Source organism: Molothrus aeneus, chromosome 7 (assembly GCF_037042795.1).
Source record: "Molothrus aeneus isolate 106 chromosome 7, BPBGC_Maene_1.0, whole genome shotgun sequence".
NCBI classification, from domain to species: domain Eukaryota; kingdom Metazoa; phylum Chordata; class Aves; order Passeriformes; family Icteridae; genus Molothrus; species Molothrus aeneus.
Window position 1 is genome coordinate 29,725,873 of NC_089652.1, and position 25,063 is coordinate 29,750,935.

At 42.3% G+C, this 25,063-nt stretch overlaps 2 protein-coding genes across 4 annotated transcripts in view; one reads left to right on the top strand and one right to left on the bottom strand.

The window, feature by feature from the left end:
• Positions 1-27: 27 nt before the first annotated feature.
• CEP70 (centrosomal protein 70) lies at positions 28-11,002 on the top strand. 3 transcript variants are annotated; one of them, XM_066553796.1, is made up of 16 exons: positions 28-86; positions 522-621; positions 769-892; positions 1,227-1,407; positions 1,705-1,874; positions 2,957-3,016; positions 3,696-3,795; positions 4,188-4,276; positions 4,605-4,682; positions 5,720-5,822; positions 6,464-6,634; positions 7,230-7,376; positions 7,888-8,056; positions 9,294-9,408; positions 10,359-10,438; positions 10,807-11,002. In XM_066553796.1, the coding sequence occupies exons 1-16, from the start codon at positions 78-80 to the stop codon at positions 10,872-10,874; spliced, it is 1,764 nt and encodes a 587-aa protein (XP_066409893.1). In that variant the 5' UTR covers positions 28-77; the 3' UTR covers positions 10,875-11,002. The 3 variants fall into 3 exon arrangements, with proteins under 3 accessions (XP_066409893.1, XP_066409894.1, XP_066409895.1); XM_066553797.1 differs by having other exon boundaries at positions 4,608-4,682; XM_066553798.1 differs by lacking the exon at positions 2,957-3,016.
• Positions 11,003-11,452: 450 nt separating this feature from the next.
• The window catches only part of ESYT3 (extended synaptotagmin 3), a 30,392-nt gene continuing 16,781 nt past the window's right edge, over positions 11,453-25,063 (bottom strand). The window contains exons 9-23 of the mRNA XM_066554045.1: positions 24,493-24,666; positions 23,884-23,966; positions 23,437-23,485; positions 22,722-22,811; positions 21,799-21,861; positions 21,636-21,704; positions 20,476-20,541; positions 19,058-19,144; positions 18,081-18,230; positions 17,125-17,561; positions 16,011-16,100; positions 15,352-15,483; positions 13,796-13,901; positions 13,162-13,211; positions 11,453-12,279 (exon numbers count right to left, since the gene is read on the bottom strand). Of these exons, the coding sequence (XP_066410142.1) occupies positions 12,243-12,279; positions 13,162-13,211; positions 13,796-13,901; positions 15,352-15,483; positions 16,011-16,100; positions 17,125-17,561; positions 18,081-18,230; positions 19,058-19,144; positions 20,476-20,541; positions 21,636-21,704; positions 21,799-21,861; positions 22,722-22,811; positions 23,437-23,485; positions 23,884-23,966; positions 24,493-24,666 (1,683 nt within the window). The 3' untranslated portion in view covers positions 11,453-12,242. The remainder of the gene's footprint in view (positions 12,280-13,161; positions 13,212-13,795; positions 13,902-15,351; positions 15,484-16,010; positions 16,101-17,124; positions 17,562-18,080; positions 18,231-19,057; positions 19,145-20,475; positions 20,542-21,635; positions 21,705-21,798; positions 21,862-22,721; positions 22,812-23,436; positions 23,486-23,883; positions 23,967-24,492; positions 24,667-25,063) is intronic.

Consider the following 25,063-nt stretch of genomic DNA (forward strand, 5'->3'; position numbering starts at 1 on the left):
GCTCCCGCCGCTCCGCTCCCGCCCGAGCGGCTCCGCGGCCTGAGGAGCGGCCCCTCTCCTGCCCTGCGGCCCTCGCCATGACCCAGGTACTCTGCTGGCCCCGGGTGTCGCTGCTGGGTGGTTGGAGCGGGACAAAACGCCATGGAGCAGTCCGTGAACCCCCTGAGCCGCCGCCGCCTCCCTGAGGGCTCCGCTCGCGGCGGGGCCGCTGCGCCCCGGGTGCGTTGGAGGGAGCCGAGGGCCGGTGGTTTGGGGTTCCTAAAGAGGAGAATTTAACTCATTGCGCGTATTCTGCTTTCAGTAGGGATCAGGAAAACTGATCATGCTGTGTGGTGTTAAGTACGCTTTTCCCCAATGTGCTTTGCAGATCGTGTTGGAGCTTCTCACAAGCCCTCCTGTAGTGGCCTCTTGGGGGGTTTGGGGTTGGTTTACTTTACTTTGTGGGCATTTGGTACCTTCTGCTGCACAGCTCATGCGAAGAACTCAGGTTTCTGCCTCATTTTCCCTTTCTCCCAATGCAGCAGGAGAAGGCAGAGTGGGAAAACCTAAACAGGATATTAATGCGTCATGGGTTGAAACCTGTGAGTCTTGCTGCTCCCCAAAGCTGCAGAGATACATCAGGTAATGTACATCAGGAAATGTAATTTTTGTATTTAGAAATAGTAACCATAAGTTAATAAGGCATCTCCAAAGCTGTCACTTCCTAGTGGCAGCAAACAGGCAATCTTCTTTGGCTTCATTGTGACTTTGCTTATGTTTTGTGTCCAGATATGATTGTCCTAGACCATGAGTCTTCTCAAGGAATAAGACTTGCGTTAAAAACGCTGGTGGAAGACATTGAGCGACAGCAGAAAGTGATGCAGGGACTTATGGAGGCAAATCGATGTCTTAGGTAAGACAGTGGAAGGAATTTACCTGCAGAGTAAAAGTATTATCAGTATTGGAGTATTGCATCTGCGGCCTGGTGGAGATCTTATCTCACCAGAGGCCTAAGACCTTTTTCCTGAGGTTATTGTTCAATATGCAGCAATGTTGTCTCAGTTCCTTTCATGCTCTTCTGTTGTTTCATCCACTGCTTCTTCTCATATCAGTGTATTTCCCATACCGTGCCCATGCTGCCAGAGGATGTTATCAAAGGTCAGCACATAATGTCAGGTGTGTGCTTCCTGCACTGTCTATAGTGAAATGAGTTTAAGTTAAAAGCAAGGATTCATTTCTTTTTTCAGAGATGTGGTACGACTGGAACAAGGTCGGGCATCTCGGCAAGAGCAACGGGCTAATGATTTGGAAAATGTGGTGAAAAACATTAAGGCCAAAATTTGTCAGCTGGAAGATGAAACAATAGCTAAAGCATGCCAGCAACAGAGCCAAGTCAAAGAACTTCAAAAAGAGCAACAGGCTTCACGGGTAATTCAAATAGTGCTGCCTGAGGATTCAAACTTTTGACTTGTGGATAGTGTAAAAATATTTATGTTGATCTAAATAAACATGAATCTTGAGTCATAGGGTTAGTATTTTCAAACTATGCAGAATTTTCTAGAAATAATTTAGAAAAATATCTCTATTCCTCTTCCACTGTCTCTTCAGCACAGCTAAAACCCGAGTGCTCATTTTCCTTGGTTCCAAATGTGTACCTGGGCTTGTGCAGTACAGTCAGCTTGTGGGTCAGAATAATTCAGTAACAGTCCCGTTCCCTGTTCACAGGTGAAATACCAACAGCAGCAGGAAAAGCTGCAAGAACAGGAAGAGATCATTGCCCGCTTGCAGAAGGAGCTCAGCAGAGTTGGGAGGGAGGAGCAGCAGCGAGCAGACACTCAAAATAAAATGTTTTGTCAGTTTTGCAAAAGAGCTCCCAAGTCTGTCCTGGATCAGCGGTAAGTGATTCTCTTCTACTGCTGAATCCCTGCAACATTAAATGAAGAAACACATTTTAATGTAATGCTTCTTGCTATTTATATGGGGGAAAAAAGTAACCTGGAGACTTTAGGAGTACAAGATGAAATACGAATTCTTGTGAAGGTACCTCAGGGCAGTGATATTTTTCTTTCATGAAACTGTAAGCCAGATAAATCCATGGCAGAAGTTTAAAAATTGCCACCCACTGCACACACTAGATGTCAGCAAAGGGAAGGGAATGATTCACTCTGCTCTGTAGCTGCAGTGTCGGCTGGGATGATCTCATCCTGGAATTCTAACATTTAAAAATGTCAGTTAAAAATAAACAAACCCCCCAGCAAACACCATCCTTAGCCCCCCTAAAAAGAGCCTTTCTGATTTTGGGAAGTGATGTTTGCAACTGCTGACTGCAGGCTTGCTTGTAAGCTTCCAAGTACTTTTGGGTAAGTTCCCAAAGTGTCACAGGGCTGTGTCTCTTGCTAGTAGGAATTCCATAGCTCTGCTACAATCAGGCATTTGCCAGTTCCTAGGCCTCAGGTAGCCATTGCTTTATTGTGCTGATAAAAAATCAGCTCTCTAGGCCTGGCCAGCAGTGTTTACCTGGGAAGCTTTTAAGAGAGATTGTGTGTGCTCAGCTTTTTCCTTGAGCCTTCACTGTATCAGAGGAAGGATCACTGAATTTCGTTTCCTGTCCTCCCTCATCTGTCTCTCCAAACCAGACAATCTCAGAGTGCTCAAGACACTTTATTTTGACTGTGCCTCTCTGTTAATCTTGCTGGACAACCACAAGCATAAGATGAGGAGGCTGGTGGGCAGATTTAACTTTTTTCTCCTCTTGAATATTTTGCTATTTCCAAACTAGCACAGATTCAATGTGTCTACTTTTCCATTTTGGCAAAATGAGACCATGGTTGTCTGGTATGAGAGAAACTCCACTGTTTGGAGCAGCCACTTCCAAAGTGCAGTGCAGCTGTGTGAGCTGACCTGTTCCTCTGGGTTGGTCACAGTATGAGTTTTGTGAGAATATCTGAAATTCAAAATGAATTTTTCCTTTCTTCAGGTACCTTTGTCTAATTGACTATTATGAATCTCAAATTAGTCAGATTAAAAAGGAGCTGAGGTAGGTCTTATTGAATGCCCTGTGGTTCTACTGTTCAAATTTTTTTTGGCCCTTACTGTTCTTAAATTCTATAATGGTAAATATTCTGTGCTCCAGGTAGCACTAGCATGTAAGAAATAACAAAGGGTTATAATAGTCATGAAAATTTAGATTTTTCCAGAGAATAACTGGCAGTCAGGCTAAGCAGCTTCTCAGCCAGGAGATGAGGACAGTTAGGAGGCTTGGGGTATTCAGATACTTGAACTATGTCTTTCTTTCTTGCTTTCTTTCTTTTTCTTCCCATTTCTCTTTTACCATGGTTCACAGGCAGAATTACTGCATTAGCTGTGCTCAGTTGATTGATCTCCCAAAACTAAAGTTTTTCAGCTCTATCCCAGTGCCTGCATGGCACAAAGCAACAAACAGATACCTGAGACATTCTATAGTTTGAGATTACTGTTGACAAAACTGAAATGGGATTTGCTTGTACTGGAGTTTCTCCTGTGGATAAGTGCATTTCATTAGCATATGAAACAGCTTTCCCAGAAATTAGAGCAGGAATCTTAGGGCAGAATATCTATTCTATTTACTTGGTAGTTTATGGAAACATTATTATCATACATAACTGCTAACTAAACCAACTGAAATTTTTGAGCTAAATGAACTGCACTAAGCTGAACTAATTTATTTTTCCCGATAGGCAATATAAAAAAGATGAAGATGAGGTGCAGAGAGAAGTAAAAACCAAGGAAGAGTTCTTAAATCTAGATGCTACTCCTAATTACAAAGCACTGCTCATGGTATGGAACTGCCAAGAATAAGTCAGTGCAGATCTCTCAATGGTAACCCTTCAAGAGCCACATAGAAACATAAACATGTTTGTTTTCTGTCTCTTGTCCTTGTCATGTCTTCTGAACTTGTAACCTCTATGGGCAGAGTCCCTGTCCTTGTGCAAAGATTCAGCAAAATGTTGTGTGTCTGCTGAGGATTGCATAGACCTCCTTTGGTCACAGTGCTCCACCTGGGGTCTAATGCACCAGGCTCTTGGGCTCACTCATCTGAGTCCTCATCCATGCTGCTTTGCTGTCCAGGCAATTGGGAACCCTTCTTAACATGCACACACTTTAAATTGTTGAAGCTTGTTCATTATGAAATGAGGGCAATAGAAGCAATAACCAAGTCTCTGTTGCAGTCTTTCCAGAAGCAGCTTACTGAAACAAAAGCCAAGAATGAACAGCTTTTGCTTGAAAATATAAATCTCAAGAAAAACTTGGAAATAAGGTGAGAAAGGATAAGTATCATTCTTTGCAAGGCCATTTCAGTCGACTTTGCTTTACAAGCACCAGCAATTGTAAAAGTCAAGTGTGAAATCTGTGATCAAAGAAATGATATATGGCAGCAACAGCCTCACTGTTCTCCCTACACTGTTAATAACAGCTGCTAATGATTAGTTTGCTCTTTATTGCTGTTGTCATGTAGAAATATAGCAGAATTTAATTTCCAGAATGATTTTTTGGCCCTGGCAAAGCTTTTTTACTTTTTTTGCTTGGATGAATTTTATAGATACCTTCCAATGCAAGACATATAACATGGTACTTTTTCTGTCTAGCAGGCCAACTGCACAGGAATTAAAATTTTACAAGCACCAAGTGAAGAAACTACAGAAAGCTTTAAAGAAAACTACCCAGTAAGTATAGTCTTTCAGGGACTTTCATGAATCCTCTGGACTTCTGAATGCAAGGTTACTCTGCAGCCTGTAATGTAGAGAGTAGCTTATAGACCATGTGCCTTATCAGCATTCTTTGGAGCCTGGTTATGGGTAGCAAGTCCTGCTGGACCTCTGCAGCCCTCTATTTCTGAAAAGATGGCAGGGTCTCCAAATAGGGGCACAGCAGTGTGGGGTTTTTTATTTCATTTTGTCTTTCTGGATTTGATTTGAGCTCTTTTGCTGGCAATATGTACAGGGCCATCTCTGGTGTTTGCTGCTTCCATAAGCTGTAAAGGAAGTTATTGGTTTCATTATGGATTATAAATGGGAAAGTGTGAGTTGGCAAAATGTTGCAGCTACTGAAGTTATGTCCAGATTATTCTTAGAAATTGACTTTTTCTGAAATATTGCTAAGAAAATATATGGAAGATATAAAAGTTCTAGTACTAATGAAGTGTTTTTAACTGTAATTTCACTTAGTCATTTGTCCTTGTGTATACTGAATGCTAAATGCTAAAAAGACATCACCTTAACTTGAAAAAAATAGACCTGTTGTGTATATTTAAATGGTCTAATCTCTCGTGCAGTAGGTATCATTTGTATGAAAAGCAGTAGTGAGCTTTGTGTAATAAGCCAGGAAAGATATTCCAGCAGAAGTGGATAATAACTGAGCTTGGAATTTGACCCTTTAGAGTAAAATTCTGGATTTTAGGTCTTCAGCCATAGTAGAACTCTGGCAACAGAAAAACTGAGGGTGTCCCTTCTAGATCAGCAAGCAGTCTGGTATAGCCTCAGCCTGGAGACTTGAGATAAATAAATGATATTTGCATTGGGTATTGTGTTGTCAGTCTGTGCTACTTGGGTCTGATGGAATTCTGTTGCCCAGCATCATAATGTAGATATTGACTTGGTATGTTTGAGTTTAAGTGCTACACACCTGGTTCTTCCTCCAAGTTAAAAGGTAGCATCTCCTGCTAAGGCTGCTTGTGTGACCCACTGTGTGTATTTTTGTGCAGATTTTCAGGGAGTAGGACTGGAGAAAAAAAAGAAGAAAAGAAAGACTCTGGGAGAGTTGCCATTGTGGATCAGCTGCAGGCAGCTTGCCAGCAATACTTGCAGGTACCCAAATTGTATCTGTCCTGCATGTTTCTAGCGCTGTTACAATGAAATGTTTTACGTGTTTTGTTTAGCTGTGTCAAGTGTGCTGGTCTGAGGCTAAGAATGCCTATCAAATCCTCTGTGCAAGATGAGTCATGTTCTGGATTTGGCAGTCAGGGTAGCCTTGTTCTTGTTCTGTCTCAGTGTAAACTACCTGAAAACACAGCAAGGCAGCAGACACTAGGCTGGTAAATATGATTTAGCTGAAGTCTGATCAGGACAGGGGATTTGTTCAAGATCTTGGGTGATAAAATCTTGGGTGAAAAATAAAGTGGCCTTTATTTTTCTTCTAATTAAAAAGCCTAACTATAATAAAACTTAGCAAACTGTAAATTGTGGAATTTACAGTGCCTCAAGTGGATAAATGTTAACTATCCCTCAAAGGGAAGTATATACTTACATTACTTTTACATATCTTCTAGCTAGTATATGTTGAAATCCTTGAGTCTATTGCATGTTGAATCCATGTGTAAAATCACTCAATAGTAATATTGGAGCTATTTATGACTTAATTTTTGACAACCATGACTGTGATAGAGAGGGATTTTATTACAAAACATTGTACATATTTGAGCAATAACATTTGTTATTTGTTCTTGAAGGTTTTGTCCCATATTGATTCTATTTTGCAAAGCCCAAGAGCTCCTCCGTTAATATTCCGGCCCAGCAAAGGGCCAGTGCAGAATGACAATAAAGAGAATGGACAGGGATGTGGATTTGAGCACCTTCCACTCACTGTAGAAATGTGGGCAGATCAGCTCATAGCCCTAAAGGTAACAACACGTTGTTGTACTCTGTTTTTTGGTTTCCTTTCATCTGTTCTCCTCTCCTCCATCCCTCTCTATGTGTCATTGGGGGGGTTTTTACATGTAGCTTTTGTTATTTTCTGACCTGGTGTTAAATTTTACAAATAATCTGCTGTCCATGTGAAATATATACCAGAGATACTTCTCTGTGTAAATCTTCTATTTCATTTTATTGATTGAGTCCCTGAGAAGAAACTTAAGCTTCAGAGTCTGGACTTCACACATTGATGATGGTGCATTCTCTTCCTTCCTTTTGTCTGACCAGTGACTTTTTGATCCAAATACAAGTGAAATAGTTTTTTTTAAAGCCAAACTCTTTGTGACCAATACTTCCTATTTCACTGAAACTGTAATACATAGCAAATAAAATATTTTTTACTCTGTTCTTTTCAAATCAAAGAATGTCAGCAAGATACTGTCAATAAATTCATGAAAATTAAAACCTTAACCTCTCCAGTGCTGGAATGTTTTCTGCATATGAGAAACAGAAAAACGTCTGTTTCTATACTAAAAACAACTTTAAGCAGTTTCTAAAATAAGTTGGCTCTCCTCCTTTCTTAAGGATTTGCATAGGTCCTTGAGAAAACTATCTCTGGAATTGCTGCCTTGGAACACTAAAGATCCACAGGATAACAGAGAATCCATACGAGTTGAAGACCTCCAGTTGATAGTAGATGCAATTTTGGAAGAACTAGAACATAAGGAAAAGGTAATTTTTACCAGAGATTTATAATCACAAGTTACTGTGGAGTTCTTAAATGCATTCTTCACACAGTGATTAGATTGGTGCATTTGAAAGCCTTGCAGCATTTAAGAAATACCTGTTTGAAGACATTCAGTAGTCAAAGACTCTTTTAACATAATGGATAAATTCACCTTGGGGAAGATTGCTTTAATCAAAGGCACTTGACCAGCAGTGAATTTGCATTGCCCTGTAGTCTGAGGAATTATCCTGTTCTGTCTCTTAGGGCTGAGAATACATAAATGCTTCTCTTAGCAACAGAGAAGGAAGCTTTCAAAAGAGTATTTGGAGTTTGGTGTATGCCTGTGCCTGAAAACTATTGAAACTGTGTCTTCAGATTTAAAAATATTTGAAACATTGAGATTTTGTAAGGGAAGTTACACCTGTTCCTCAGACTCGTTTTAAGAATGTTTCACAGCTTAAAGTACTCTTGCCTTATTAAGCAGTACAATTGATGAGTTCTTCCTGCTTGCTCCAGAACAGCCAGACACACTCCTTGCAAACCCTGTCTGCCATAGTCTCCCACTTCCAGAAGTTGTTTGATGTGAATTCTCTGAATGGTGTTTATCCACGGATGAATGAGGTGTACATAAAGCTGGGGGAAATGACCAATGCCATGAGGAACCTCCAAGAGCTCCTGGAACTAGGTAAAGACTTACCCCCTGCTGCTTGTTCACACCATTCCAAAAAAAGGAGACAGGTGAAAAGCTGCCCTCTTCATAGAAAATAATGTTGAGCTGTTGGGAAATGAATTAACTAGGTGTTTCCTTCACTGGGAAGACAAAAACATGTTCCTGTCAATTTATAGCTCAAATAGCAAATCCCCATTATTTGCAGGCCTTTAGTTGCTGAGGAATAACAGGGAGGCAGAAGATGAGAATAACAGGGGAAATAGAAATTTTTTTTTCCCACAAAGCTTTTTTTTGGTGAGCTGATTTCATAATTGTTGTTCATTCTTCACTTGAAAGATAACAAATTTAAGGAAGAAAATAACTCTGTCTCGGAGGTAGATTTCTCCTCAGTAATTCATTCAAGTGTAATTGGGTCCAGTCCTCAGAAAGTTCCATCTTATGCTGCTAAACTTCAAAACAAGTTGTTGAATGTCAAAAACTGTCAGTACTCAGAGGTGTGGTTGGTTATTTCCCTTCTGGTGGTAAACTACTGTAGAACAGCAGCTGCTGCTGGGTTAAAAGGTTGGGCTGGGCTGTAGGATGTCCAGCCTCAGCGCCTCTGGGCTGCTCAGCCTCATTCAAGGAGGGAAGCAGTGTTCCTGCCTGCAGCCAGCATGGGAGAGGAGGAAACCTCACCTCCCCCTAATAACTGCAGCTCGGAAGATGCCTTGTCCAAGCCTAGTTCTTCTGAAATTGAAGGAGAAAAGGACAAAGAGGCCGCTACCTTCAGTCACAGCACTACAGACAGGTTAAAATTCAGTACCAAAACAAGTTCTGGGTGTTAACAAAAAACATCCTCCTCCAAACATTTCCATGTTTGTTAAGCAGGTTCCTTATTGGCCTAGCCCCTGCAGTGTGTCTGCTGTGTCACAAGAACCTAATTTAATAACCCCCTCTCTCTATATATAATTTCAGTTAGCTGATTTCCACTGACATTGTAAGGATGCACTTTAGTACCCTCTCTGCTGTGAGCACACAGCTCTGCCAAAGATTTTTTAGCCACTAAAGGATTACTGAGAGAATCCCCATTCCTAGCTAACATTTGTTTATTTCTGACCATTTGTTTATTTCTGTTTTCTCTGAATGATGGAATGTATATGCCTAGATCTATGAAAACCAAATAAAATCTGTGCACCTGCAAAAATTCAACTGTGTCTAAAATACTTCCCTGTCATTACTGTTAAAAGAATCATGAGGTGTTTGTTTTCCACAGACAGTTCAGCTCCACCCACTGTGGTAGTGAATACTGTTGGGAAACTGTGTGACATCATTAATAAGAACGTGACTGAGCAGGTACAGCAGCTTCTGGGCACCCAAGACATCCACAGGTATGTGGGGCTGTTCCATTGCTGACCAGTCTGCAAACATCAAATGTAGTAATCGAGAACTGGCAAAAACTGATGCTGAAAGAAACTTTCATCATTTGTTACAAAGTCAGTGAGCTGCAACAGCACAGGTGTTAGTTACTGCTGTCCTGCTTGAAACAAATCTTGTATCCTGTCAAAAAGATGAAGTTGACAGAGGGAAAAATTGGGGCCAGAAGGTTCCAAAACACTCTCTGGTTTGCATGGATAATGTGATCAAACAAGCCTTAATGGGATACATGTTTCATCAGGAGACAAATCTGGCACCTGGGTGGGGAGGAGAAAGTGATGCAAGTCCCAGATGTAACATTGAAGTGTTCTAGTTGCCAAGGCAGGGTTTGCCTCAAGCTGCCTACAAATACTTTAGAAACTGGACAAATCCAGTTATATGTTCAACAGGTAACAGCCACATCTAGGTGGTGTAGCAGACCCTGAGGGCTTGCATTCAGCATGTGCTTTACAGACAAAAGGGAGCAGGCAGCAAGTCTGACACATGCTGAGTTAACAATACTCACTCCCTCAGCCTTTCTGCACTCATTTCTCAGTTTTAACTGGAGAACAGCTGCTTATAAAGCATTTCTTGCTCTACCTCCAAGGCAGTTATACCAGCCACCCCCAGGCAGTATATTTAGCATACACAGACAAATATTCCAGGCCCCAGACTACCTGGAGCCATGTGAGGGGGAAAGGAAGGATGTGTATACAGTGTTAGTAGTGAAATCAGAGATCCTCATGACAGCTCCCTTGTTGGCTGCAGGGTTCAGAACTGGAGAACAGAACATTGGTGTCCATGGTTTTATGTACTAAGTAGCAGTATTTTCACAAAGTCATGGCACAGAACAACAAAATGACCAAAGGGATGAACTTGCCACGTCCTTGCACCTCTTACCTGATTGTCTCACTTTCCATTCCAGTATCATCAATAAGCTTGAAGAACATGAGTGCTTCTTTCCACCCTTTCAAGCTCTCATTCAAGATTTGCTGTGTCTTCTAGGTGAGTAATATTTGCAACAATAATTATCTTCATGCCAACACTTCCTCATATAACTCAAACAGTTAACACATGTTTTCTTTACTCCTGCTGTGCTAAAACAGAAGGAGGATGTGAGGGAATGTGCTGCCTTTGCCTCACTCTCCTTTCCACCTTTCCTCAGGAAGTGACCAAAACACTTTATTTTCATTTAACATGGGGTTGCATTTACTTAAACATATTACTTACAAGCCTAATTGATTTTTTTCTGAAAGCATTAAAAAGCCTGAGGAGTTTATTTAATTCACGATCTGTTTAAGTTAGAATTTTGGTTGAACTCAAGGTGTTCTGGGTTCATAAGCCTAACCCTTTTGCTTTCCATTCTGTTGCAGAGATCAGTAATGTGGATGATATTTTACCTGCAGTGCAAAACCTGAAATGGGGAGCTGGTTATGGGTGATTCTGCTCTTCCTGAACAAGATTTCTCTTACCTGTGAATGTACCTGCTGGTGCACATGACATTGCAGCTACCTCCTAAGCAACACTTCCAGAATTTTTTTACTTAAATAAAAGTTACTGCATTTTTAATTTTTTTTTTTTTAATTCTTGGTCAATTTAAGAAAAACTTTAACTGCTGTCAACTGGTCTACTCAATTCCAGAGAGAGAACCAATATACTCTGTATCAGTCCAGGAAACTGAACCCAGCACAACACCCAGCACAAACTCTAACCACTTTTAATATTGCTGACACAGTCAGTATGAGGTAAAGATGCCCTTACTGTCAGAGCCAGCACACTTACACAAATCCTCAATCTTGGTTTTCTTGAGAGCCTATTTTAAAATGTGGTTCACATTTGCAGATCACTGTGGGATAGGAACATTGTTACTCAGTGAGTATTCTCTCTGCTTATGGACTGAGGCAGACTGGGTTAATGTAATCTAGGCCAAAAATCTTTGAAATTTGCTTCAGGCGATGGTTTGAAGTTACCATCGTTGTATTCCAAAAGTCAGTTTTAGAAAGGATTAGATCAAGTCTCTTATGCAAGACAATTAGAAGTTTATTGTACAGAAACAAGCACACCAAGCTTCCAAAAATATTTTGCCTCAATATTATTAAAGCTTAGTTTACAAAACTTTGCTGTTCCTCAGACAGAATCTGGGTTTACAAGATTTTGAAATGTACTGTAACAAAGGACAAAACCAGTTAAGGTGTCACAAACTAAAACCTTAATGACATCTTGGTGAGTTCATCTCCCTGCTTTTGGAAGCTCATTATTTACATACCTGCAGCCACAGTCAGCTAAAGTACTTTTGAACAGTGGACTACCAACTTCTTAGTTTCTCAAAAAAAAATAGCTGTTAAAGAGTTTCTCTTTTAAAAGGTTCTCTAGCCCTAGAGCTGAAGAATACTGTTTCAAAATGTATTCTTTTCAAACTACACCACTGCCATGTTAAAACAACATGAACAAGTTCCTAGGGCCATCAGACTGCCAAGCAAAGTAGTGACACTTGGCTGACAGTCTAAAATCTCCCCAGGTACAACCCTTCTTTAAGAGAGGTTTCACACTTAAAGGTCCTTTGAGGAGGGATTTGCCAGAAATAGCAAAAATTAAGGACTTATTCTTTAAGGACAAATTATTCCCTATGTGGGGGAAAATATGTTTAACTTCAGTGAGAACTAATCCCTGAATAGGATCATTAGATTTGCATGTCCTGAGCTGGAGCCTGCTTCAAATTTGCAATGACTATGCAAAACATGTTAATTACAAGAGATATATACATCCATAGGAAGTTGAAAAATTAGTAACTTATGTACATGAGAATAAATCAGATTTTCTTGCGTCTGCTCCTTGTCAGCTCATACCTGCAAGACAAACACAATAAGTAATTACTGTAGTTGAAAACCTTAACAGTTTTAACTGGCACAGTAGAGAAAACTTGGGCTGATTTCTTGCTTCTGCTTCACAGGCAGCACAGCAAAGGAGGCTCCAAAGATGGCCTCAAACTTCAGCTCTTCACCAGGAACTTTGGGTGCATCTTTTTTTCCTCTTCCCATAATTGCCCTGAGACACACACACACAGGCTGGCCAGGGAAATGTGGTTTTCCTATTGGAATACTGGCTCACTGCCTGTGCAGATGGCAAGCTCCTGGACTACCCCACACTACATTCCTCGGGCTCCACTGAAGGAGAAAGAAGGAAGGACTCCTGCCATTTACTAAAGACACAGAAGTGAAAAAAACACCCAAGCCTGGTTCTCTGTTCTGCCTCAGACCAGGAACATACAAACCTCAGAACCACAACTAACGCACAAGCAAAACTCTAAGTGGCTCATTATAATAGTTTCTATAAATGCTTTGTAATTAAAGTTTTATCATACATATATATTGCTGATCAGAGTATTTAGTTAAGATCTTTATTCAATTTAAAATTTGTTGCCAGGTTACTTTAATAAACAAAATTCTTTTACTTATGTGCCCCTGTGGCTTTTATGGCAACTTAAAATATGCTGAAGACTATAATTGACACAGGCATCTCATTAAAGCTGTCTCACAGGGCAGGCACTGCACAGCCAATGGATTAACACACAATTTAGATAGAACTACCAGATTAGCTCAAGTTAATCCTGCCTTTGCAGGTCAGATATTCTTCTTGCTCACCCAAATACAGCCCAGTTACCAGCACTCACTCCCACAGCAGTCATGCAAGCAATGGGCAGGTTTGGAAGTATGGAGATGAGTACTTACCACTGGGCAAAGCCTTTTATTAAATCCTCCCGGGACAAGTCAATGCGCACCTTTAAAAAGCAAATTTTATTTGTTTGTAGGTTATTCAGCATATAAATTGTTCAGCTAAGCTACCACTCCTCCCAAGCCAGACCCACTTTCCAGCTGTGGGGCTGCAGTTCAGGCTTGAGGAAAAATGGAGCTTCCCACATTCCCAGCATAGTGTCGGCATGAACCAGCTCCATTTCCTATTGCACTACTTGGAAATTTATCTGTCACTGAAGAAGCAATTGCAGTTTACTTTTCACAGAATCAAAGCTGTTCACAGAAAGTCAAAGCAGTGCTAGCAAATTGTGGGGTTTAGTCCCAATGCCTTTCTCAGCTCTGTGTTTGCACTCTTGGAGCCATTCCCCATACAGGCAGCACCAGGGCCCGGGAACCAGGCTTACTTCAGGAGCACCCTTCTGAAACGAGACCACAGAGCTCCCACATGGATACAGCCTCATTTGAGATGAAAATCTGGCAGAAAAAAATTGCTTCCAGACTGCCAGTCCTATCACTGAGAATCAGTTACTGGAGCCACATTTGAGGATTTCATGAATAGCCCAGAGTGTTCAGCTCTGTTATATCTGTAGTGGAGATTCTTTAAACTTACTTTCCCCAGCTCCTTCCTCTCCTGTGAAATGAATGGCCTGCTGTTTTTCACTGCAATGTCCAGTGTCCTTTTCTTGACATTTTCCAAAGATTCAAAAAATTCAAACCTTGAAATAAAGTTTAAAAAGAAGAGACTTAAGGCAAAACCTAAAATCCTGTGAGCACCAGTGGACAGAATATAGAGACAGAGTACAGCATCAATGGCCAGGACTCTAACAGGGAAGGAACACACAGAAAAGGCAATTCTAGGGTGAGGTTTTATCCACATTGCAGGGAACCTTTTCCAGGCATCATGAAAGATAACAACACTGTGTTCAGACTGTCCATGGTGCCAGGGGGAAGGAGGAAAACATGCACCCATGATGAAATGGCATTTAACATTATTTCCCCCCCTCCATGGAAGATCAGCATGTTTTCCATGCAATGTTCATTACTCAAGAGGAAATAGTCATGAACCAACCCTGCAAGTTCACAGAGCAGCCTTGCACCACACCAAGAACAGACAAAGGCTGAAACCTGTGGCAATTAAATTCTTAATGGCTCTGACTCAAGCCTCTGGCACACATGGCTAATGTCAAGTGAGTTTTGTCCATGCTAAATCACTCCAGTTCTGCCCACCTGAATAGCTTTTCCTCAAGTCAGAGCTGTGAAACAGGTAAGGTGTTTTGGAGCTAAGCATTATCTTTAATTGAGGATGTACAGGATACGTCAGGGATGGGGAAAAGGAGATGCTCTTCTCAGCTGTTGGGATGGCACTAAATCAGTGCAGTTACTTAAGAACAGACAAAGTAGAATCTTCAGCTTAGGTGTTTTGAGTGTTAAGAAGGAATGTTTTAAAATCTTTTCTCCATTTCTGACTTATACAGAAAGGACATAAGACAGGAAAAATATAAGCCACTCAGGATCAACCAATATTCACATACATCCATGTGCACCTTCATCTAATTATGGGATTAAAAACACCTCTCAAAAGAGCTCTACTTCTAAGTGTTACTGTGTTTGGGTTTATGCAAAACACATTCCATTTCAGTGGCAGAGCTGTGACACTGTCAGCAAAGAGGTGGGAGCATTTTATCCTGCTCCCACCAGGCCTTGATGACAACATCCACCTGTGTGCCCAAAGGGTGCTCCAGCCTGAAAAGGCTCTTTACTTCTGCCTGGACCTTTGGAAAGATGTTAGAATAAGCATCAGGCAAAGCAGTGTGAACAGAGCAGTAGGCTCTGGGAGGTTCCTGAATGGGTAGATTGCCTCTGCCATGACAGGGAGTTAAACACAGCAGGACAATGTCAGTTTGCAGGGAAGCAAATGCAGCCTGGGGGTAGGGAAGGGGCAGGGAAGAAGGTGTACCCTTCTTCTGGGGTATTTACAACACCACAGGCAGAGCAAGGCCAGCCCCAAGTACTTGTAAGTGACAGTCCAAGTGCCATTTGTTTCAGAAAAGCTGGAAATGTTCACAAGAGAGTCCCTAGGAGCTACACCAGCACACCTTAAGAAGCCCTGTCATTACACAGAGATCATAACTATTCCAACCATAATAACAATTTACATTTTCTTACTTCTCATCATATTGGGGGTTCAGAGTTTTTTTCTTAACAGAAGTCTTCTTTCTGCTTGTCCATCTTCTGTCTGGAAGCAGGTATATACGAACATATGGATCAACTCCACGATTGGAAGAGGGTACCAAGTTTCTGTTAAAAGAAAAACAGACAATCAAGGCAGGTTCTCTCACTGTGTGTTTTAATACCTTGGCTCTCTTGGCATTAGACCAACCCTTCACAGGCCAAAAACATTCATCCCAGGAGCTGGAATATATGCAAATAAAACTTTAGGATTGTTTAGTTAAAATCTTTACTCCTGAGGGTGTGGCCACTTACTGGAGTTCCTAAATTAACAAATACATATTCAGTCATAGGTATCAATCCCTGTCACAATGCCTATCCCAACACCCCAAGACACACACCAGCTGTCAGTGCTGTCCAGAGGAAATTTTGGGTTGGTGACAGTGCAAGCATCTCCACTGCAGTGAGCACAACTCATGGGGTTCTCTCCCTGACCTGCTGCTGGCACTGACCAGAGCTGGGCACAGAGAGGTTGCACAGCTGGAAGCCAGCCAGCACTAAGGCATCTCCTGCTGCACGTGGCTCTGCTCCAGCTTTGCTGGATGACTGACAGAGCTCAGAGAGCTCTTCCCTCTGTGAGCCACCACAAGCATTACCTGCAGCCATTGACCAGCACGACGAGGCTCTGCCGGATGGAAGCGTAGCGCACGGTCAGCTGGATCTCCCCCAGAGGCATCTCAGTCCCACTGCAAGACATTGCACAGTCAAGGCTTTTAAAACAGCCATTGAGCAGCCCACAAGCAGACTAAAACCAGCTTTCAGGGCACCATCCTTCTTCCTGGCATCCTAAGTTTGCTGTCAGAAGCCCCATCCCTGCCTTCTCTGCAGGTACCTGATTTTAATCTCACAATACAAACTGCCAAAAATGCCCCTATGTGGCCACTGTAGATGAAGCAGCAAAGTATAGGTTAGTGTGTCACACATTCCCTCAGGAATGTCTGTATATGCAAAATGGGACCTTTTTCATATTCCATTCTGCATGTTATTAAAATGGCTCAAAATCCAAAACATTGCTTAAAAATGGTTTAAAAATAGTTTATAAATTAAGCCCTGTTCAGAGCTAAAAAATTCACCAGTCACCAATTCACCAAACTGCAGCTGGAGGTGAGTTTTATGTTCAGGGTTGTAACTACTCTGATGATCTCTTAAGTGAGGTGGATCTTTGTAATTTCTGTTGATTAAGGATTCCAAAAGCTCCATTCTGTGCCCCAGGAGAAACAAATCTTTCTCTCCATCTGCCTGACTGAGCAGCCTCACACTGAGCACTGTGAGGACACATACAAGCAAACCTAAAAACTTTGTTCACTGCATTATCAGTCTTAAACGTGTTGGATAAACACATTCAGAGCTTTAAGCAGCCAGAGGTGCCTATCAAGAGTTTAGGTTTACAGAAGTTTAGTTTACAGAAGTGGGATGTTCAGACTTCAAAATCCTGTTGCTAAATGAGTGTTGAGAAGCTCTTCAACAACATAAAACCAACACATGCAGCACTCTTAGGAGAGCCATAGAGTGAATACTTTCCCTTTATACCTGCTCTGACAGTGCCCTGTAATTTACCTTGCTGTTGACTGGAATACCTAGGTCAATTCTTTGTAAGGTGACTTGAGACCCAACACCCCAAATGATTTAGCAGCCTTGAATTCACTTCTACGCAGCAGTAACACCTAAACTTTCCCAAGAGAAGAACAATTCAGCTGGAAGAATACCTACTTATGAATGTCCAGGTTGCTGCTACTTAATTCAAAGCAGGAAGAAGGCAGGGACCCCAGTGAAGTGACACTGGGTGCCACCCTCATTTCCTGCAGGACGGGCAGTGTGGGCACAGCCGCTGCTCCGCTGGGCAATGCTGATGGTGGGCCATGCTCTGGGTTTTGCTTGTCCTCTGCATCATCAAGGCCAGACACAGTTTCACATGGTACAGGGGCTCCTGAACTGTCTTTAGTGTCCAAGTCTTCTCCACCACTGTCCTTTTTTGGCAGAGATTCGGGTGCTGCAGAGTCTTTGCTCATGGGAGGTACTTTTGAGACTTGTGGAGAGGAAAACTTCTGCAGGTTTCCAGCCTTCTCCGTGACATGCACAGGACCTAGCTTCGAGGCATTGACACCAGCCTTGACTCTTTGTGGATCAGGTTCTTCAACATTCAGTGCCTAAAAATCACAAGGGAAGACAGTGAGTGCTGCTCCCACAGTACTGGGGTGAATGCCAGCATTACCACCCAGAAGGAAATTTCACCACAAAACTGTAACAGCAGAACTCTGCCATTAGAGATGAAAGGGGCCCCTGGGATTCACTGTGATGTTCTCTCCTCTTATCCTACTGTGTTTGTGCTGAGCAGTGTATAAACACTGATCCGGAGCACAGTGAGGAAACAACTCCTAAGCATCAGTGCTGTTTTCCCCAGCTTAGATTTTCTCAGTCCAGCTCTTTATTGTTGTGAGAAAATTTTCAGCCGTGGCACTGCACTAAGTTTTACGAAGCCCCAGGGACACCTCTCAACCCCACCATACACTTCTAACTTCACTTAAATACCTTATCACACTTCTGCTTTCTACTCAACTGTGAAGCAAAGCTGCCTTTCTTCATGCCCACCTTTCATCTCTTTTGCTTGGCTACAAATGGATACTTCTCCAGGGGAAACTGAGTGAATATGGGAAAGAACAACTCACCCGCAGTACAAGTTTCATCTTAATGAAACTGTCTGAACTGGAATGGTCCAGCTGGAATCTCTGATCCAGAGTCATGCTTGGGTCCTTAAGCAAGTGGGAGAGACACACCACTGAAGTTCCTAGGGCACTGTCCCGCTCCTTGTCTTTAATCTGGGGGATGGAAGAAAACAAAAGTTTTTATTAGCTGGCAAAGTGGGAGGTGCATCACTGGGAATGCAAAAGCAAAGCAAGAAGGTATTTCAGACAGAAACCAAAATTAGCTTATTTGCTTCAGTATGGATACATCCAAATGGGTGATGCCATTATTTCAGGAGGGTAACAAGTAAGTGCATTTGGAGTAAAAATCCCATCTCTAACTATGCAGAGAAAGAACTGCTTTAGCAGAAAAATCATGCCCTGAGATTCACTTGATTTTCCTTGCTCGCTTTAGGGACAATGTCCTAAGCAGCTGAGATGGCAACCGGTCTAAATCTTTACATGCATTTTAGGTAACAGCTTGTTTAGCCTATTTAACCTCAATACACCTTCCAAGTTCAATTCCTTTCAGTATCCAAGTGACCAGGCACAGAACTGGCTGTGGCTGCAATGCTGCTAATGAGAGACAGGGCTGCTTAACAAGCCAGAACACAGAGGTGAAGAGGTAGGACTCTGGCTGAGAATCATGAAGGCTGCAATTTCTGACAGCAAAATATTTATGTCTTTATTACACACAGACTGCATGAAATGTCTTTTGCACTTTGCAGCCAGAAACATCCCACATTTTGAACTAAGACACTGCACATTACATGATGCTAGAGCAAAGTTAGATACCACCACCACCTAATACAGAATTGTCTGTGCAACATGTGCTTTTTCCACCTTTTAGTAGGAGGAACCCAGTATATGACAATCCCACACAGAAACAATCTGGGCTCCACAGAAGAGGTTTCTTCCTACAGATGTGCAGTTGGTCTTCAAAGGAAAGGCTTTTCTCTCACCTCAATGTGGAGTGACTGGGAATGAGCACTGTGGACAAAGAAGGTGAAAGCCTGGCCCCATGTGGGATCTTTGCTGAAATTGCAGGTCTGCAACAAGAACATGCATTAGTTTAGTCTCTGAGAAGCAAAGAATCCATGACACTGATCACCAGAGAGGGCCATGGTGGCCCTCAGTGATGCTACACCCCAGCTGTATAGAGAGAGTGGAAATTCCAGGTCAGAAGCATATGGAAGTGAAGTCTCTGGCAAAACCAGAACAAGTTCTTTGGGGCGTGGAAATGCCAAAGAACAAGTCTGGTGAGCTGCAGTTGGCCTCACCAGCACTGCCTCGACCAGCAGCCCGCCTCACCTGCAGCAAGGCACCGCTCCCTCCCTCCCTCCCACCCAGGGAGAGCCAGAGCACTGCTTCCAGCCTGCAGCACTCTGAGCCAGCTCCCAAAGCTGCAGTGAGCTGGCAGGCAAGGGCAGGAAAGCTGGAGGGGCAGATTCAGGGGTGTAGAACTCGTGGGAAGAGTAGGAGGGCACAGCTTCAGCACCATCCACTTCAAAGAGGAAAGAGCATGGAAAGCACCCAAGGGGACTGTGGCTGCTCTGTAAACCAGCTGTCCCTGCCAGGCCATGAGTGCAGGCAGCAAGTGGAAAGGAGCAGGGAAAGCCTGGAAGCCTGACCTGGCTTAGGAGAGGCAAGTGATGTGGTAGGGAAAGGGAAAGCCACAAAAGGTAAAAATGCAAGTAGAACCCAATTCGTGGGTGGAGCAGGTGGAAGGAACAAAGGAAAATAGGTGCCAGTCCTCTATGCTTGCGTGTAGCCAACAGGATTCATTCTTATTTGCTGGAAGTCCAAAAGAACAAAGGGCTCATCCATATCCAGCTGCAGGACAGGGAACATGGCAGCTACTGGGAGGGCAGACCTCAGCTGTTGCTCATACTCATGAAGCAAAAGTAATTTTTAAATAATGAAAAAGGAGCTGGAAGTGAAGTGGAGGAGATGCAGATCCATCTTGTCCCATCTTGTCCGGGTTTAAAAACAAAACAAAACACAAAACAAAACAGTAAAACTGTGATACACAGGAGCCAGGAAAGACTCTGAGGAAGGAATAAAAGCCAGCTTGATGCATACGACACCCTGCTCTGAGAAACCATAAGCTGGATTGGAGACTTATAGATCTAGAGTGTCTAGGCCAAGATGAACTCTTGGACACAGGCATGGAACTACACATGTGAACAGCTGATCTGACACCCTCCACCACCACAACTCAGTGACACAGAGCCACTCCCAGGCTCTGCAGCCATCACTACAAGTACAGCTCTTCACATCAGCTTCACAAGAAGTCCTTTCCTTCCTAGGGGATACCTGGGGACAGTCACCCATAAGATGGAAAGTATCTAATGAAAGCAGAAGAATTAAACAACCTCACCTTACTCTTCTGAGTCTTGTTCCCAACTGTGAGCAGGACAAAGGAGGAAGGCTCTCGTTCCATCTTCTGTCATTTAATACAAGGAAGAAAGAAGAAGGCAGAAAAAAAGATTAAGAAATTTATAGTTTTCAGGAAGCAATATCAAACCAGTACTCTTACTTGAAGTTGCTGGAAAGCTGACAGTATTTTCTGGATGTGGGACCCCTGAGGAGTGTAGTGCACAGGAAAGCCCCCAGCAATAACACAGCAGTCTTATTCTCCACCATCAAGAGTATACATTTAAGCCAAAGCTTTATGTATTTAGGTTCCAACAGGTGAGCAGTTAAAAATTTGTCAGAAGCTGGGAGGGAACAGAGAGGAGAGCTGAAGGCTCAGTGGGGAATCTTGGTCTTTCCTGACTGAATCAGGACTCTCAGAATTGGTTTCCAAGGCTCAGGACTTGCTCCAAAGCAGCTGGAAGTGAGTCCTTGGCATCAAATAACAATTCCTGTCTGGAAGCAACAATACTGAACCTCTTGCACCTCTTTGCACTAATGCTATAGAAGTTAAGCCTGAGAATCTGGTCTTGGCACAACACTACATACAAACTGCACACAGTGAGGTCCAGAATTAAGGATTATTGACTGTGATGTGTACATTCTTCCCTGTACCTGCCATTTACATCACAGTAGCAAAATGCAGTATTTGGGGGGAGAAGTAAACAGAAGCTATTAGAAGGTATGAATGACAGAGAGGCCTCTGAATCCCTCTAAAGCCAAGGGGAGTGGAATTTGGTGGTCAGGTCTCCAGTGGATGGGAAAGTTACCACAAATGATATTCCTCCCTGCTCAATGTCAAGCTGGAACAGCTCAGCAAGGGAAGAAAGAGCAGCAGTAGCAGCAAAGATATTATGACTTAGTCTGATGTCTGGAGGCTCTCTTTTGTGTAAGAAAGAAAGACAACCACACACACAATCAAACATTTCTGTGTTGCATTCCCACTTTGGCCTCCTAGACTTTCACTGGTGTGGGCTTTCAATCACTATTTTGAACCCCTGCTCATCACTTAGATTCTGATAGAGGAGAGATTATTTCTTTTTAACCACTGCTAGCTTCAGTTCCTATTATACCACATAATCCAGAACCTTGTTTTGCAAAGTGGGAGAAGAATATAAATTTTACCTTGAGGTACTTGTTGTTTTTGATCTTCTTTGTTCCACATTCACCATTCGAATACTCAAAGTGGTTTTTCTGAATTGGTGAAAGAATATTTAAAACAGTTAATTTGTTGTTTTCAAAAAAAGGAGGTTAGGAGTGAAGGCTGCTGCATGTGGTTTGTACTTACAGGGAGGTTGAAGGCACTGTCCAAGTAGACAATCAGAATTGCTGTAGACAGACCCTTTTTATCCTGTAAAGGCAGGGAAAGATAAAACAAATCAAAACACAAAAGTAGTCATGGATCACCCACCAAGGACAATGCAAAACACAGCAAAATTCCAAGGGCAGCTTCTGAAGGCTAAGCAGCTCTCTGCCTCTCTCTAAAACTTGCAATTTAGACGAGCTCAAGTCAACACAGCATGACAATTCAAAGCAGACCAGTAAGAAGATGTGTAACTCTTTTCAATTCCCTGCCTTTAATGTTTGTCAATCTCTCAGTGCAGAACTGGTTGGGTTCCCCAGTACAGCAAGACACCTAAAAACATGTTCAACCACATATATCAGCATGAATCCAGTGTCAGCAGAACAAAACTTGGGAACAATTTTATTCACTTCAGTGGAATTCAAATGGTTTTGCTTGGTTATGAAGAAACAGCCTCTCTGGGAGATGGGCTTTATCCAAGCAATTCTGCTGGACAAATGACACACCATTTGGAAACACAGCCCTACCAAGCACCAGGGCTGGGTATTTGCCTATGACTAATACAGATTATTTCAGGGGTCCAGGGTCCTACACAAATCCTAGATGAAGAGGGAGGAAAAAATTTTTAAAAGAACCCCTGAGAAGCCACTTTGCAGTGAGTCAAACAAAGGTTTGCTAATTCAAGCAAAAAGAGCTGCCAGATTTGAGTTACTCCTGAATTACCAAGAGACCTGGGGCAAGCAAATGCCCTTCCTCTGCAGGAGTGGCAGGGAGGGGATCACATCAAAACTTTGCCAGACAAAAATAAACTCTTGTGATTTTGCCTGGGGTTTCTAATTTTACACACTCCTTTGTTGATGACCGGACAGGGATCAGGGCACCCAAATCCTTTAAGCAAATACACTCACCTCATGCAGCTTTTCTTGGTCGTTTACTAGTGAAAGCCACTCCAGTTTTAAATGCAAGTGTCCGCTTGTCGTCTTACTCAAGGGAAACCACTACATGGAGATAACAAAGAGCAACTTGAGACTGAGAGGCAGAGTAGCTTTTGTATACGTGGTGCAGACTCTGAGACTTGCACACAATAGACAATGTGAATTTTACTCTGAGAACATTAGCTTGCATTTTTGACACTTAGATTGTAGCACGTTCACCTACTTAGGTACAAGGCAGAAGAAAATTAAAATAAGATGCCCACGAACAGGCAAAGCATGTGGATATTTCCAACCAGCAGCAGCACAAGACAGGCACCCTGGCATTGTTTGTAGAATTCTGGGTTGCAGGATGAACCACAGTAAGGTCAGATCATTTCTTCCCTCAGCAAACAGGCTGCTTCACCAAACTTTATCTGCAGCTTTGTACAAAACATTTGGTACACACAGGACACAAGGTATCAACAAGATACCCCACTGCTGGCTCAGGGCTCTCTGGGGTTACCAGCCTGGTCATAAAAATTATTGTCATGGCTACTTTGGTATTATCTTTTCTGTGAAAATACCACAGTGCAAGTGTGCAAGGAAGCATTAAGTACAAAGAAAAACTGTAGTAGCAGAGGAGAAGCACAAATGAGTGCATGTAGGCATGCACCACCAGCCATACTTAGAAATAAGCTGAGATCTTTACCTCATCAACAGTTCTGTCATTCATTACATCCACTAGGCTTATCAGCAAGCTGAAAGGCAAAAAGCAAACATTTCAATGTACATTGAGGCATGCAGCATAAACCACCAAAAAGCCCACTGTCAAATCTGTTCCAAATAACTACTCCACATTACCTGTGTACGTGTGTGCAGGAACACACTTATACTCCTGAAGTCTCCCTCTTGAAATATTTCCAAAACTAAAATAAACTTGAAGTAAATCTCAAGTAACTATTACTTCTAATGGCTTCCCAGGATTCCCTGCAGGATGTAACCTTGTCCAACATTAGTTGCACCAGGAACTAATTATGTGGCGTTAATATCTGGGCAAAGGGATTGTCTTCCACCAGTATGACATTTCCAGTATGAGTAATTCAGGTGTCCCACAGCAGAGGCTACTGGACCCTGATCAAAGGTCTTGCTAATTTACCTGCCCATAAAGTCATCTTTATCTGGATCTTCATCGTACAAATCCACTTCTAAGTCCTGACCAGGCACTTCATGAACAACAAACTGGAGGAGAAAGAGGTATTGATTAAAAATAAAAAGCATTCACATACACATATTCAGGCTCAGGCAGTGGACAAGAACATGACACTTGACAACTCTCAAACACATTAAGGACATTCCCCGTTCTTTCTTATGGTTAAATGCATAACAAATACAATTGTTTATAGGTGAAAATGCTTGACATTGCTTGTTTTTGACCTACAAGTTAAACCCCTCAAACTGGTATCCCTAATAAGCAGAGAGGAATTAATGCTAGAGCAGCCTGCAGCTGCACAGACTGATGCATTGATTGGTATTTAAAGCAGTGCTTTGCACCTCCTCCAAAAACCCACACATGTAAATCAGATCAACCTGAAGGACATTTCAAGTTTACAATGTAAATTTGAACTTGGTTAAGGGACACAAATGCCTCAACCAAGAAACAAGGAAGTCCACCTGCCCTGTGCAGTCAGCTAAGAGAAGGTCCTGCAAGCACAGGGATGTAAATGGCTGTGTATCCTACAGATGGAAAGATCAAAAGGTTCAGTACCTCAAATGTCTCATTCCAAATGGGATTAAGATCCCTGGAGACTGTCTTGCTTCGATACTGCACGGTGCCAACGCGGAGGAGAGCGTACGGATCAGACTTCCCCCTGATGGCACCAAGGAAATTGTCTTTCTGGACAAGGTTTTCAGCTTCTAAGAGATGAACCCTTATTACTCCCTGGATAAAATAAGATACAGAATTGGTCATGAAAATGCAATCTTTGGATAATTATAATATGCTGCCTCCTAAAACTGTTTATTTCAGGCAGCAAGGGTAGTCACCATGACAGTTCTGCAAAGACACGTAGCTTGATGCAGTACATTTTCAATGACAGCTGTAATAAAGCACTTCTTCCACCATTTGCCTAGAGGGAAAAAAAAAGCCCCCTTAAAGAGATGTAAAATTCAATCTAAATAACTGTATAGGAAATATTTATTTTTAAATCAGAAATATACATATGCACACAGCATTACAGCCACAGTCAAATCAAGTATAAAGATCAACTCCCACTGACTGAAGGAGGAACTAAGCACTCACTGGCAGGTTCTTATTTTATTGCACAGGAGCCATTCCA